Source organism: Callospermophilus lateralis, chromosome 3 (genome assembly GCF_048772815.1).
Source record: "Callospermophilus lateralis isolate mCalLat2 chromosome 3, mCalLat2.hap1, whole genome shotgun sequence".
NCBI lineage: Eukaryota > Metazoa > Chordata > Mammalia > Rodentia > Sciuridae > Callospermophilus > Callospermophilus lateralis.
The window spans coordinates 69111414-69127308 of NC_135307.1; the positions used below are offsets into that span (position 1 = coordinate 69111414).

A 15895-nucleotide genomic window follows, 5' to 3' on the forward strand; every position below is an offset into this window, starting at 1 on the left:
CTATTAACAGAATAAAAATTTGAAAGATGGAAAGTGAAAAGACAGCAATAACTGACTTAACAAAATGAAGAAGGCTAAAACCTACTTGCCTGCACTGAGGAAGTTAGTAAAAATCAGCAAGCTCATCCAAATGGGTCAGAAATTGGAATCAGCAGAAATGAAACTAAAAAAATGAGTGGATGTCCTAAAAACCTAAAAGGGAATAATGTCCCATTCCCCAGCCTCCTCCCATAAAAAAGAAATAAGATTTAAGACAGAAGGTAGGGTAAAGGAAATTAATGCTTACTAGTCTATAGACTTAAGGAAATAGTATAGCTAAGGGAATAAGACCTCTGTGAAAACAGGGAGCTTGAAAGCAACTTGTATAAGGCATGAGGAGCCTTCTGGGCGACTCTCTGCAGAACCTTGAAATTTCCCACCCACCCCAAGACAAAGGAACAAAAGATTATTCTCTGGTAAAAATGACAAGACTCAAAAAACAAAAGACATATGGGGTTAAAACGTTTCCTATTAACCACTTTTGAATATGAACAGGTATCTGAGGGTCTTTGATCTTTTGGAAAAAAGCCAGTAAAATCAAAGATGGAGATCAAAATATACAAAAAAGAAATTCAAAGGAAATAGGCAACATCAAAAAACTAGATAACATCCTTAAAGAGAAAATGATACTGCATCCTGAGGTGGGGGAAATTATTTTTTAAAGTAAAAAGAGATACAGAGAATAAGAAAAATTCTTAATAATGAAAATATGTATCAATAGAAAAATCAATTTATGGTTCAGAAGATAATGTTAAAAAAATTGATAATAGAAAGAGATTGAAAATAGAAATGTTCAAGGAAAGAAAATGATGTAAAAAATATCATCAAAGAATTACAAAAGTTCCTCAGAACCCAAGATTATTAGATTGAAAGGACAGCTACCGTGAGTGACAAAGACAATGAATGCAAAAGAGCTATACCAAGTTACATCACGATGGAGCTTCCAAACTTCAGGGAGAGAAAACCCCCAAAACTTTCAGGATCAGAAATAATAAGAAGAGAACAAGCTGAAGATAGTTGCCTCTCAAGGTCATTTCCTACAGGAGCAGGAAATGATGGAACAGAAAACTGTTGGGTTATATATGTGATTGTTGAGTTATATATGAATTAAATATGAATATATCTATATATAGACTTTTAATTAAAGTAACATGTACAGCTTAAAAGTCAAATAAAAACCCAACAATCATATATGTAACCCAACAGTTTCCTGCTCCATCATTTCCTACTCCTTTAACCCAATCAACAAATGGGCCAAGGACCTGAACAGACACTTCTCAGAAGAGGATATACAATCAATCAACAAATATATGAAAAAATGTTCATCATCTCTAGCAATCAGAGAAATCCAAATCAAAACTACTCTAAGATATCATCTCACTTCAGTCAGAGTGGCAGCTATTATGAAGACACACAATAATAAGTGTTGGCAAGATTGTGGGGAAAAAGGTACTCTCATACATTGCTGGTGGGACTGCAAATTGTGCAGCTAATACGGAAAGCAGTAATGGAGATTCCTTGGAAATCTGGGAATGGAACCACCATTTGACCCAGCTATCCCTCGGACTATACCCAAAGGACTTAAAAACAGCATACTACAGGGACACAGACACATCAATGTTTATAGCAGCACAATTCACAATAGCTAAACTATGGAGCCAACCTAGATGCCCTTTAGTGGATGAATGGATAAAAAAAAATGTGGCATACATACACAATGGAATTTTACTCAGCAAGAACAGAGAATAAAATCATGGCACTTGCAGGTAAATGGATGGCGTTGGAGAAGATAATGCTAAGTGAAGTTAACCAATCCCAAAAAAACAAATGCCGAATGTTTTCTCTGATATAAGGAGGCTGACTCATAGTGGGGTAGGGAGGGGGAGCATGGGAGGAATAGATGAATTCTAGATAGGGAAGAGGAGAGGTAGGGAAAGAGAGGAGGCAGGGGATTAGCAAAGATGGTGGAATGTAATGGACATCATTAACCAAAGTACACGTATAAAGACACAAATTGGGTGTCAACCTACTTTATATACAAACAGAGATATGAGAAATTGTGGTAAATATATATGTAATAAGAATTGTAATGCAAAAAAACACAAAGTACATGTATAAAGACATGAATTGGCATGAACATACTTTATGAAAAACTGTGCTCTATATGTGTAATAAGAATTATAATGCATTCCACTATCGTGTATTTAAAAAAAATAAATTCAATTAAATAAAAAAAAGAAAAATCAAAATATAATTTTAAAAACATGCAATTTTCAAATTACTTTATTAAAGAAATAACTTACCTGAACAACAACTGAAAAGGCTTTTGATTTTATTCTTGCTAATGCTTCTGCCCTTTCACATCTCTGGAAGAAAAATAAATAACAAGGAAAAAACAAAGTTAAAACACACAAATGTTAGGTGAAACTATGAATACTCAAGTATTTTCTATCAGAAATAAGATTTAATAGCAAAGGTAGGGTAAAGGAAACTAATGCTTACTAGGCTCAATTGAGTACAAACACGTTCAATAGATAATAGACGTAGCAGATGCCATAATATCATCCTCACAGTTATTCTTCATTTCTTTCTTTTTTTTTTTTTTTGGTGGTGCTGGGGACTGAACCCAGGGCCTTGTGCATGCTAGGCAAGCACTCTACCAACTAAGCTATATCACCAGTCCTTTGTTCATTTCATTCAGGTCTCCAGGAGGATAATGTGAATAAAAGCCTTACTGACACGGCAGAGCCCTTGACAGCCATTTTTCCTCATTTGCCTATTTCAAAGATGGCTCCTTGTCTCATCTACTAAGACAGGTGAAAACTCTAGAGACAGGAAACAGCATACAGTAGCTTAGGTTCCATACTGGTTGAAAGGTTGACAAGTGACAGAAAAAAAGTAAAAGTTTTACCCTATCCCTCTTAAGGCACTTTCTTCTTTTTTTTTTAATATTAATATTTATTTTTTAGTTTTCGGCGGACACAACATCTTTGTTTGTATATGGTTCTGAGGATCGAACCTGGGCCCCACGCATGGCAAGCGGGCGCGCTACCACTTGAGCCACATCCCCAGCCCCTTAAAGGCACTTTCAACCACCATCATTACCATTAAAAACTGTTATCCTTACTACCTACTTATACCTGATGTGGCTTTATAAGATTTCTAGTAAAGAACACACTAACTTTTCATAGATAGAATCTATGATTCAGAATTTTCTGATATTATTATAATGCTGACCAAAGGCCATAATGTTCAATATATAAAATTATAGCCACACAAAAGTAAAAAAAGCTAATCAAATTGCTGCCCCATAAACAATAATATGGCAGTTGTCTGACCTCTGATTCTTGTGACTTTTCTTCCTTCTTTTCTTCTCCATCTTTATTTTTTGATTTTAAAGAAGGATCCTAAAAGAGCAAAAAAAAGTTATTTATATAAACATATAAACATATTTACAATTTAATTAGTTACAAATTAATTTTACAACAGTGAGGATCAATTACTTCACTTTTAGTGCTATTTTAATTGTATAGAACAGGCTTCATTGTGGCATATCCGTACATGCAACTAGGATGCTTATTTTTTTTTTAATTTATTTTTTAGTTTTAGGTGGACACCGTATCTTTATTTTGTTTTTACATGGTGCTGAGAATCGAACCCAGTGCCTCACGCATGCTAGGTGAGCGTGCTACCACTTGAGCCACATCCCCAGCCCCACTTGATTATTTTAATTACTAAAAAACCAAAAGATCATCTCACAGTACTGCAACATAGATCACTACCAAACTCTAAGATCACAATTAGGTTTCATAACAGTTCTAGTATTCATCAATAAAATACCTGAATACTTTATTCAACAGTAAAGTAACCAGAAATTGGTTCTATTTTTTATTTTTTCCTGGAAGTATTTATTAAAATAAAATGGAATCATAGTTTCAAAGATAAATTTGGCAAGTCTGGCACTTAGGTTTCCAGAGTAAGGTCAATGTGGAATACAGGCAAGATTAATACTGTTGAATCCGAAAAATCAAACTAAAAATTTATTGATGAGACTTGAAAATGGATAAGACACAGCAGAAAGTCACCACTCAGGTTCAGGATCTGCTACTATGTAGGAGAGTGAGACCACTTACAAATTCTGATTTATAAGTGAAGTTGGTTTTCTGGAATCTTAGGTGAAGTCTACAAATACTTACATATTGGTCACTAATTCAAAATTTTACAACAATGTTGAAATCAATACTATGCCAAACAAAACATATCTATATGTCAGATTTGGCCCAAAGGCTGTCAGTATGTAACCTCTAGAAAAATGCCAAATTACAGATTAATTTTGTTTATATTTATTTTTTAGTTGTTATTGGACACAAAACCTTTACTTTATTTATTTATTTTTATGTGGTGCTGAGGATTGAACCCAGGTCCTTGCACTACTGCTGAGCCACAACCCTAGCCCAAATTACAAAGATTAAGTCATTGTATAACAAGAATACTTATTCCTGTGTGTGTGTGTATATATATATATGTATGTGTCCATGTGTGTTTGTGTGTTGGGTATATTCCATTTGTAAGGGCAAATGATGCCACATGGCTAATGACTAACAAAACCTTAAGTAGAAACCTTCACTATACAGGAAAGTACCCACTAAACCAGGCTGCCTCTCAACATACCACCATGTCTAATATTCATGTACAATGTACAGTAAGTGATCAAACATGCAACTGCTTACCTTTCTGTCTTTATGCCACTGCTGATGCTCCAAAACTATGTTTTTAATATTATCCAAAAAATCATCCTTTATCAAGCTGAGGGCTTTATCTGGCTTGGACTTATCAGCTGAAATTATATGTTTCATGTTCTGATAATGATCATGAACATTCAGCATTTCCTAAAAGTAAAAAGATGAGTTTTTTATTTCAATTTATTTGGTGGGGGTGGGTACTGAGGATTGAACTCAGAGGGGCTTTACCACTAAGCCACATCCCCAGAACTTTTTATTTTTTATTTTGAGATAGGGTTTTACTAAGTTGCTTAAGGCCTCACTTAGATACTGAAGCTGGCCTCAAACTTGTAATCCTCTTGCCTTAGCCTCCCAAGTCACTAGAATTATACAAATGCACCATCATGCCCACCTTGAGGACAATCTTAAAGGCAAAACCAATGCAAACACACTCACTTTACAAAATGACTGTGAGTTCACAGGAAACAATAAGCTACAGGTACTATGAAAATAACATAATCACGTAAGAAAAATAGTACAACTTTATCATTAACAAAGAGACTGTTTTCCAGTGGTATGGGTTTACTGAATTCAACTCAAGGCACATTGTTATGGGGAAACATTGGGAAAAGACTAATTAGGGGAGCAAAGAATTATATTCTAACTTATAATGAAAATTATTGTAATACAACATATCATTATATATCAACCCAGAAAACCAAGATATTTTACATCATAAGTATGACACCAAGAACATATACACAGTCCTTCATTCTTGGCTAGAAATTCCTCGTAATGCACTCGCCCACCCCTTCAAAGAATTCTATCCCATTCCCTTAAGTTTCATCATTACTTGAGTAATAAGAACTAAAATAAATAAAGGGTGACTTATGTCACCATGTAAGACATCATTTATTAATCAAATCTTCCGCTTTAAGAAACTTCCAGCCAAATAGGCCTATGGGATAGGGAGACAGATAGCACACTGTAGCCAGACTTAAGACACCATATAAATCCTGGCACAGGAACTTGGCTATAAGATCAGCAGAGAATTAACACTTAACATCTGAACAGCCTATTAAGACTACTTAGACTACTCAATTCAATTAATTTCTAGTGGATTTTGGTGGAATGGACAGCTAGCTGTTCAAGAAATTGTAAACTGTTCAGTAGTGGTAAGTCCTCAGATAAGCAGGATCTGCAATAGAGCACTGTCCAGACACTAAATCTAATCTCTAAAAATTTTCAATGATGCCTCTCTACCAAAAAGAGAACATATAAATTCCATCGATTATACAAAGTACTTTTTGGGGGAGTATTAGGGATTTAACCCAGGGGTGCTTAACCACTGACCAATATCCCCAACTCTTTTTTATTTTCTATTTTGAGATAGGGTCTCACTAAGTTCCTTAGGGCCTTGCTAAGTTGCTGAGGTGGGCCTTGAACTTGCAATCCTCCTGCTTCAGCCACCCAAGTCACTGGGATTACAGGTATGCATCACCATGCCTGACTTGAAGTACTTTTATTGCATTTATTTTCTCATACTTCTTTCTCACCAAGCTGCTAGAGAGAAGGAACCTAGTTTTTTTTTAATCTTACTTCAAATGATCAGATGTTTGCTAAAAATGATGAATTTCTTTCCCCAGTTCCAGTTCAGATCAGGTCCTACTATCCAACCAACAGGCACTGTATTGATTCAGAAATGAATATGAACCTTAACTCCATTACTTCAGATATTTAGTAAACATTTACAAACATCATAGATGTAATGTGACAGGCTGATGCTCTGTGGGGAATCCAGACAAAGTAAATCAAAAATATGACCCCTCTTTTACTGCTGATTTAGGAAGACAGTGAATAAGACAGGGAAAAACAGATCCTTTATTAAGGGTCTATATCCCATATGCCAAAGTATTCAGCCATCAGCTTATCTCAGTTCTCATAGTGAGGAGAAATAAAGACAGCAATCCCAACCAGGTCTGGTGGTGTATGCCTGTAGTCCCAACAACTCAGGAGGCTGAGGCAGGAGAATCACTTAAGCCAGGATTTCAAGGCCAGCCTAGACAATATAATCAGACCTTGTCTCAAAAAACAGAAAGAAAAAAAGAAAAGGGAAAGATAGTAATCCTTATATTAATTCAGGGGAAACTAAGGCTCAAAGAGATTAAAAACCATGACCAAGGTCTCCCCTTCCAATCTCCACTGTATATGTTCTTTTGAAATTCATTGATTAGAAAAGGCTATAACCAACCCTATAATGGAATTTTATTTTAACCTCAGGCAATGCTTTTCTATTCATATAAAAGTCTGTGAGAGGCTGGGATTGTGGCTTAGTAGCACAGTGCCTGCCTCACACATATGTATGAGGCACTAGGTTCAAGCCTCAGCACCACATAAAAATAAATAAGTAAAATAAAGATATTGTGTCCATCTACAACTAAAAAAATATTTTTTTAAAAAAAGTCTAGAGTACCATTATTCATCTGTGCAAAAAGGGATTTTTTAAATTGTGTACAATTCTAATAAAATATCAAAATATATTAGATGATAAAACTACTTTAAAACCATAAGGCATATCCATAAATCCTGATTTTAAATATTTGTCAAAATAGCCTGTTTTAATGATAGGTTTTTAAATATTATAAAAAGGAATTTAGGAAATAAATTCCTATTGTTAAAAAAATTAGAGCCAGCTGAGATAGGAGAATTTCAAGTTCAAAGCCAGCCTCAGCAATGAGGTGCTGAACAACTCAGTAAGACCCTGTCTAAATAAAATACAAGATAGGAGTGGGGATGTAACTTAGTTGATTGCCCCTGAGTTCAATCCCCAGCACACAAATAGATAGACAGATAGATAGATAGAGATAAAGTTACTTTAAATTCTTGTTTTTCAATATAACAAAAAACCCAAATGGTTGTTTTAGTATATGAATCCACAGATTCTGAGTCTAACAGTATTCTACATCTTTCTCTTTCTTATGCTTCAAGACTTACAAATCCTGATACATTTAGGGTGTTCTATTTCTGATACTTTAGAGAGAGTAAGAGCATTCTATGATTGGTTAAAAGAAAATTTGTCAATATCCAGTAGATGGAGTTATAACCTCAATGTATAATCAGCAATAAAACATTTTTTTTAATTTCAAGGATATAAAATCAAATTTACCTCTAATACATCAGAAGTGATAAGTTTCATTACACGATCATCTGGATCCTTAAATTCTTCTGTAACTTCAGCTCGTTGAATTTTCTTCTTCATTCTATATGAAAGCTATACAAGAAATGTCTTCTAAAATGGATGCATTTTAAAGGATATTTTTAAAGTATTCAAATATAAACTAGCAATAAAAACTTGTCTATCAATAAGCATGAATAAAACAAAAGCAGCTCTATGTGTATATTTGTTAAATACCTATTTTCCAAAGACTACTAAACTTTTTCATTTCCTTTTATAACAATTTACTTGATACATATCATTCAGAAACATACTACATTCAAAACCTTTTGTTTGCAGGAAAAAAACATAATCAGAAAACATTTTCCTCTATTTTTAAGTAGGCTACAACTTTTGAATATTATTAATAGTCATTCCATCTTTATGGAAAGTGAGGTGCTTAATGGACAATAAAGTATAACTTCTCATTTAAAAAACAAAAGTTATTTTAGGCAACATACCAATTTAGGCATTGCTGTAAAGTGAAATGCTTTGTCTAGTCGTAACTTCCTAAAAATATAAGCTGCATCAAAATGTTGTGCATTTATCAAATCTTGCTGAAACTTTAAAACTTCATCCCAATCCTTTAGGGCAACTCTGATCTGCAATCAGAAAGAGTAAAAATTGTAATAAATTTAAGTCTTTTTTCATAAATGTATTATAATTTTAAAACACTACCATTTCTATTTAAGTCAGTTTATTATAAAAACATTGTGTCAAATTTTTGCTGTGAAAAAACAACTTACCAAGTATTACCTTTTGTTTTGGCTGACATAGCTGGGTATTATATAATCCATATAGCAGATACAAAGCACCAACTCTTATCTGGAAGGTGTATGGAGGTAAAAAATATCGCCAAGCCAAAGCTAAAGCTTCCTTTGTAAATGTGTTCTTTTCTAAATTTCTCATTTTACCACTAGGAAACATAAAGAAAATATATTATGATTTATTAAGAAAGTAAAAGATGAACAAAAACCAGAAACAGGTATATACTTAAACAATAGTTGTGACTAATTGGATGAAGATTCAAAGGCTAATCCTTTCAAGAATCAAGCACAAAGAGCTAACTTTCCGCTTGTGAGGCACACCATAAACAAAATACAGTTCCCAAAAGCACCAACTTTACTTGCCAAATTGGAGAGCAAAGAAGGGGATTCAAATTAGTACTAGAGAAACATTTAAAACATCTAATATTTAAAACAATGGTCATGTTACAAAACCAAAAACTGTGTGCAATCTAATATATCAGAGATTTGCATTTAATCTCCACTATACTTGGGAAGCCTACATGAAAAAGAGAAACAATACAGTGTAACCCACCCTACCATTCTCCAGAGCACTGCAAAGCCAATGATAGGAAAGAAGAGCAGGGATATAAGAGCAGATTTCAACTCTCAAAAGCTTTGTCCAAACATCCAACAGAGAATACATCTCTCTTAGAAATCAATGTAATAATACAGGAAATACATTTCCGTGCACCTACATGGCATAATTAATACACTATTCAAAATTGTGCCAAGTTAACCAAAATTTTTAATTTTTTTTTTTTTAAAAGCCAGCAAGTTCATTACTTTGCCAAAAATTAATGTAATATCCTTACAACTTTGGATAAAGCAATGAAGGAAGGCATATTTTAAACATATTATGGATTCTATATAAACCCTGAAACGAGGAGATTAGTGCCTAATTTTTAATACCTCAGCTAAATGTCTCAAAGTGTATTATTTAATAGACACAAGTAATTGACACAAAATGCAAATAAGGATATGTAGAAATTTTCATTCTATAACAGCAGCATAAACAAAAATTATCCATGCAGCCAGTAAGCAGAGGCTATATTATAGCTGATTAAAAGTAGGGAAGGGGTCTGGGGTTGTAGCTCAGTAGTACAGTGCTTGCCTCACACGCATGAGGCCCTGGGTTCGATCCCCAGCACCACATTAAAAATAAAAACAAATAAAAATGAAAATATTGTGTCCATCTACAACTAAAAAAAAAAATTTAAAAAAAAAGTAGGGAAGGTAATCGACTGGCTCCTCAGATATTTTTCTATTAGCTAAAAATTGGGGTAACCCTAGAAAACTTTCCCTGAAATGCCTTTTTTCCCCAAAAGTAGTACATGAAAAATCATTGATTTTAGAACCAGGCAATGCAAACACACTGCACACATGTAATCTAAGTTACTTGGGAGGCTTCAGCAAAAGATGACTAGTTGATGAGGCCAATCAGGGCAACTTAGGGAGACTTTGCTCTAAAAACAAAATAAAAAGCTCAGTAGTATGAGGCTACCATGTGAGAGGCCCTGGGTTCGGTCTCCAATACTGCAAAAACAAAAACAAAGAAAGAAACGGGGAGACATATAGGTTTCAATATCTGCTCTACCACCTTCTAACTGCAATGTGGAGGAAATTACTTCAACCTCCTTAAACCTCAATTTCTTCACCCATAAAACAAGGATAATTATATCTGCTTTCAGAGTTGTTCTATGAAGTAAGTAAATTATGCTATAAATGAATTACATTTAGTATTTTTTTAAATTAGTTCTCTTTTCATCAGCTGTATAATAAATAGGGCGTCATCCTTCATCTCCTGTAATTTACAAACTACACAGGTAGTTTACACCAACAGAGAGAAAAGAGAACGTTTATATTTTACTCAGCAAGACACAGTTAAGTCATAGGTTTCATTCATTCAATTATTTAGCCTTTTCAATATTATATGTGCTGTGCTAATGGTAACACGAAACTTATCCATTCACTGTCCTCAAAGCTCAATCTAGTGGAGGGAAAATTGAAAAGTAATAACAATGAACTTTAGTGAGCTCTTGGAAACATTTGATATTTCTTAGCTCATTTAATCCTCAGGACTACTATTGCCTCTATTTTACAAATAAGGAAGCTCAAGCAAATAACTTATCCCAAATCCCAGTTAGGGCACTCGGCATTCAAATTCACATAGCTGGGCTCTATGGTCTGTCTGCACTCTTAACATATCCTATACTGGTTCTTCATCTACACAATAAGATGTGATAATCAGTGAGATAAAATAACCAGGGGAGAGGGGCTAGAGCATGAACACCCGCTTAGTATAGAAGGGAGAAAGATATCCCCCAAGGAATTGGCAACTGGACATAAAATGGGTGAATAATAAAGGGGACAAACAAGTGGAAGTAGAGGGTAAACTCTAGGCTTAGAAAACGCCAAGGGCAATCGCTGGAACAAGATAGTGTATGGAAGGGGCTGGAAGAGGAGGCTGGAGATATAGGCAGAGGCCAGTCACCGAGAATTGCCTGCCATGTTAGAGAGAATTTGAATTTTATCCCAAAGACAACCAGTAACAAACACTGCAGAGTGGTGAGCAGGGAAGTGATGTGATCAATTTTGCACTTTAAAAAGACACTGTTGGTTGCTGCATGAAAAATTAATTCAATCGTGCAGGATTTTATCCTTGCTCGTGTGACTATTCTGTTTTTTTTAACATGGGGCTCTAGAAGAACCAGACTGGGGGAAGTCAAGATAATGGCCTGGGTCAGGGTGGAGGCGGTGCAGCTGAAGAGTTTAGAAGGAGACTAGCCAGAAACGTATATTCGAGAAGAGGCATCAAAAGGATGCAATCGAGGGGCTGGGTATGTGGCTCAAGTGGTAGCGTGCTCGCCTAGCATGTGTAAGGCACATTAAAAAAAAGATAAAGATATTGTGTCCACCTAAAACTAAAAAATAAATTAAAAAAAAAAAAAGATGCAATCGAGGCCTTATGAAACCGCCCAAAGAAAGTGCGAACACCGACGAAGGCCCAGGAGAGATGGAGACCACTTTGGGGACTGCTCTCTTAACCATTTCCACGTGCGGAGCTACAAACTGGAAGGAAGCAATTTTCAGTGGAGAAACACCCACCAGAAGATGGTCCCGAACTTCATGTTCCTCCAAAGTTCCGTGAAGTCCTCGAAGCGAACGCTGTCAGTCTCCTGGAAGCGACTGAGCAGCGCCTCACAATCGGTCTGCAGGCCCTGAGGAGTCCCCATGCCTACACAGCCCGCGTACCACGGACACACCAGCCTGCGGCGGGCGCTGCGGAAACCGGGTCATGAAACCCCGCCCCCTGCGACGTGACGCACGCGCTCTCCGTGTCGCACTATCCGGCACCTTCAGCTCCGCCTTCATCCGGGCCTATAGTAGCGTTGGTGTGCTTATTGCGCATGCATCAAGGCCTATTGGCTGAGAACTACGTTAGAGGGCCGTCTGTCCCTCTTCTTTAAAAGTAACCCTGGAGTGACAAAAGTCAACAAGCTCAACCCCACTACACCTGGGAAGAGGATTTAAAGAAGGGCGTTTACAAGGAAATGGGCTCAATTCATTTTCCCTCTCATTGTTGAGCTCCTTTATAGTCTGCCCACTTAATGTTGTGCTTAATTTGTGGCTCTCATAAACCTGGTAGTCTACAAGCACTTGAGAGGAGGAGCTCTATCTCATACCCTCTTGTAAACAGCCCTTCCAACCAACACACACACACACCATGCCACAATCTAGAACCGAATTAGAGTATCTACTTATTGTTTGACTGAATTGACTCTCTATGTACACTATACCTCTTAGCTTTTCCCAGGAGCTAGCTATAAAGTAATATTTTGTGCTTTAGAATATTTCTTTGATTGCAAGTCATGCTGTTATTCTTAGAAGTATCCTGATGTAATAGCATAGAAAGCACTGGACTTACTGGCTGTAGATGAAGGATCAACTCACTAACGTTCCTGATAATTACTCCTTTTAGATTTTTTAAATATTTTATGTAAACAGAAAACTTATGTGGTGTATAAAGTATGCATAATAGTAAAACAAATCTCTGTGCACCTTTCCTATTTAGGAACTAGAACATTATCAACACCCTCATATCAATCTTGAATTCCTCTAACCGGTTCACCTGACTTTGCCCCACCTTATTAACATCTACCCTTCACTTCGTTTCTTATTCTTTTGTATATATTTTATCACCTGTGTATGTACCTCTAAGTAATATAGTTCTTGGGAAAAGGGTATTGCAATTTATAATACATGTTCTTTGAATTGCTTTTTTTTTTTCTTTTGAAACAAAGTCTCCCTAAATTTCTTGAGGCTGGCCCTCAAACTTGCCATCCTCCTGTCTCTGCCTCCTGAGTTGCTGGAATTACAGTTGTGCACCACCCCACCCAATTCTTTGAATTGCTTTCTAAACAATATTATTTGTAATATTCATTCATGTTGTTATTCATAGCTGTAGTTCATTCATTTTTCACCTGATATTCCAATGTGTTAATATACATTTATCCACTGTAGATTTTTCTGGGCCAGGCCTGGAAGTGGTGCACAAAGGGTGGTCTGCTGATCCCTGTTGGTCTGCAAACTGTTTAATACCTCTCCATCTCAGGAAAGTATAGAAAGTGAGACTGTAAAATTTTTTTGTATTTATTTTTTAGGTTTTTTTTTTTTTAGGTGGACACAATCAATATCTTTATTTTTTCATTTTTATGTGGTGCTGAGAATCGAACCCAGTGCCTCACTCATGCTAGGCTGACAGGCTACGACTTGAGCCACATCCTCAGCCCCAAGACTGTAAAATTTTTTTTTAATAATATTTAAATTTTTTTTAGTTGTAGATGAACACACGTATCTTTTATGTTTATGTGGTGCTGAGGATTGAACCCAGTGCCTCACACAGGCAAGGCAAGGCTTTACCACTGAGCTATAGCCCAGCCCATAGACTGTAAACTTTTTATGATAAATGGCTAAAATAATACCATGTCTGTTGAATATAATAATAAAAAATGGGTTTGTATTTGGTATGACTTATGCGTGCCTGAGTACTGAGGATTGAACCCAGAGATGCTCTACCACTAAGCTATCCTACCAGCATGCTCCCCTCTTTTATATTTTATTTTTGAGACAGGGTCACAGTGAGTTGCCCAGGCTTGCCTCAAACTTGTCATCCTCCTGCTTTAACCTCCCCCAAGTAGCTGGGATTACAGGTGTGTGCCCAGCTTGGTATGATTTACGTTCCATTTTTTTCTGGAAATTTATTTTATTGTAGCAGTCCGTGATTGAATGGGTGAAAGGATGGCACATTACCATGGTTAGTTTGAGAAGTACATATATACGCCATTTCAGTCCCCATTGCATTGGCTGGAATTCAGGTCACATGGACCCAAGTAAGAGCAAATGGGGGTGAGAAATTTAGTACCTAACTGAGCAACCTCTTCCCAGTGACAGCTCCAATCTATGGAAGAGGTACACAAATCATTATTGTACTGCAGACTTTTCTGCTACAGTTTTATTCCAGAAGTCTAAAAGTATTTAAAGTTTTCACTTTTAATCTACTGTGATCTATATACAAATGATTTTTCAGTATAGTATGAACTAAGGATTCAATTCCATTTTTCCATATGTACAATATCTATATGTACACGTATTTACCATGTGTGTAATGTTCTATCACCTGTTATTGAATGGTGCATCCTTTCCCAATGCTTGAAAGTCACTTCTTTCAAATATCGAGTGTATATGGGTGACTGCAGCTAGTGCATAACTGTATGGCTCTGTATCTTTTATTAAAATACAATAACAGTAATGACCATTTCCATTACTGTTAGTAAATAGTTACTATTCTGAGCCTCCTTACCACTCTCAACTGCACCATTCGGATCACCTGTTTCCCTTCCCTGGAATCCCGTAACCATTTTACCATTTTAAAATAGTAAAGTCCAGCACAAGAAGAGGCCTCCAGTAAGCATACCAGTGTGAATCTGTTTCCGGGGGTTACTATCTACTTTCAAGGCCCCATTTAGATTGCGCTACATGAATAACATAGTCTAGATACCAGAGCTTTTTTAAAAAATTCATATTTAGGAAGGACATTTCTCTTATCTTGGTATTCTTCAGGAGGATCTCAACTATTCTTAGATTTTACTTTCAGGCAAGTTTTAAATTTGACTTGTTACATTTACCTAATAGTGCCATTAGTACATTAGTACATTATTAATGTACTAATGGCACTATTAGGGGGTTGCATTAATATATAAGTCAGTCTGGGAAGGAATAACATCTTGATCATATTGAGAATGCCTATCTGTAAACATTTCACCTTTAGAATATTTAACAAAATTTTACATCTTTTCTCTATGAACTTTTTACTTGTCTTTTGCTGGATTTTCCCTATGTACATTATGCCTTTTTGTGGTTATTGTATTTGGTATCATTTACTTCCTTACATTTTCTAATTGCTTAAATCCATTATATAAAAATACAATTGAGCCAGGCACGGTGGCTCATGCCTATAATCCCTGCGGTTCAGGAGCCTGAGACAGGAGGATTTCGAGTTCAAAACCAGCCTCATGGTGATGTGCTAAGCAACTCAGTGAGACCTTGTCTCTAAATAAAATACAAAATAGGGCTGTTCTCAGCCCTGAGTTCAATCCCCAGTAGCCACCTCCACCCCCCAAAATAATTGAACTTTACATCTTGATCTAATGTCAGTCAGCTCCTTGTTAAACTCTTGTTAATTCTAATAGCTTTTCTGAAGATTCTTAAAGATTTTCTGTGTAGATAACAGAATCTGTGAATAATAATAATAATAATTTATTTTTCTAATCCCTATTCCTTTTATTTTGGCAGTAGGGATTGAAACCAGGGACACTTTTTTTTTTTTTTTTTTTAAGACAAGATCTTTCTAATTTTCTGAGATTCTCACTAATTTTTCAAGGCTGGTCTGTAACTTGCCTTCCTCCTGCCTCATTCCTCCGGAATCACTGAGATTACAGGTGTGCGTTAAATTTTATTCCTTTTATTTCTTATTCTCCTCTTATTCCTTCTGGCTAAGACTTTATGTACTATGTCAAATATAAACATGGAAGCTTGGTTATGTGTCTGTTACAGTACTACCACACTTTTAGAGT

At 35.8% G+C, this 15895-nt stretch overlaps 1 protein-coding gene across 1 annotated transcript in view; it reads right to left on the minus strand.

Annotated features, from left to right (window-relative positions):
* Window positions 1-12039, minus strand: part of Snapc1 (small nuclear RNA activating complex polypeptide 1) — a 29854-nt gene extending 17815 nt beyond the window's left edge. Inside the window, exons 1-7 of the mRNA XM_076848337.2 lie at window positions 11868-12039; window positions 8731-8890; window positions 8436-8576; window positions 7927-8031; window positions 4770-4928; window positions 3378-3446; window positions 2343-2405 (exon numbers count right to left, since the gene is read on the minus strand). Of these exons, the coding sequence (XP_076704452.2) occupies window positions 2343-2405; window positions 3378-3446; window positions 4770-4928; window positions 7927-8031; window positions 8436-8576; window positions 8731-8890; window positions 11868-11995 (825 nt within the window). The 5' untranslated portion in view covers window positions 11996-12039. The remainder of the gene's footprint in view (window positions 1-2342; window positions 2406-3377; window positions 3447-4769; window positions 4929-7926; window positions 8032-8435; window positions 8577-8730; window positions 8891-11867) is intronic.
* Between the last annotated feature and the right edge of the window lie 3856 nt (window positions 12040-15895).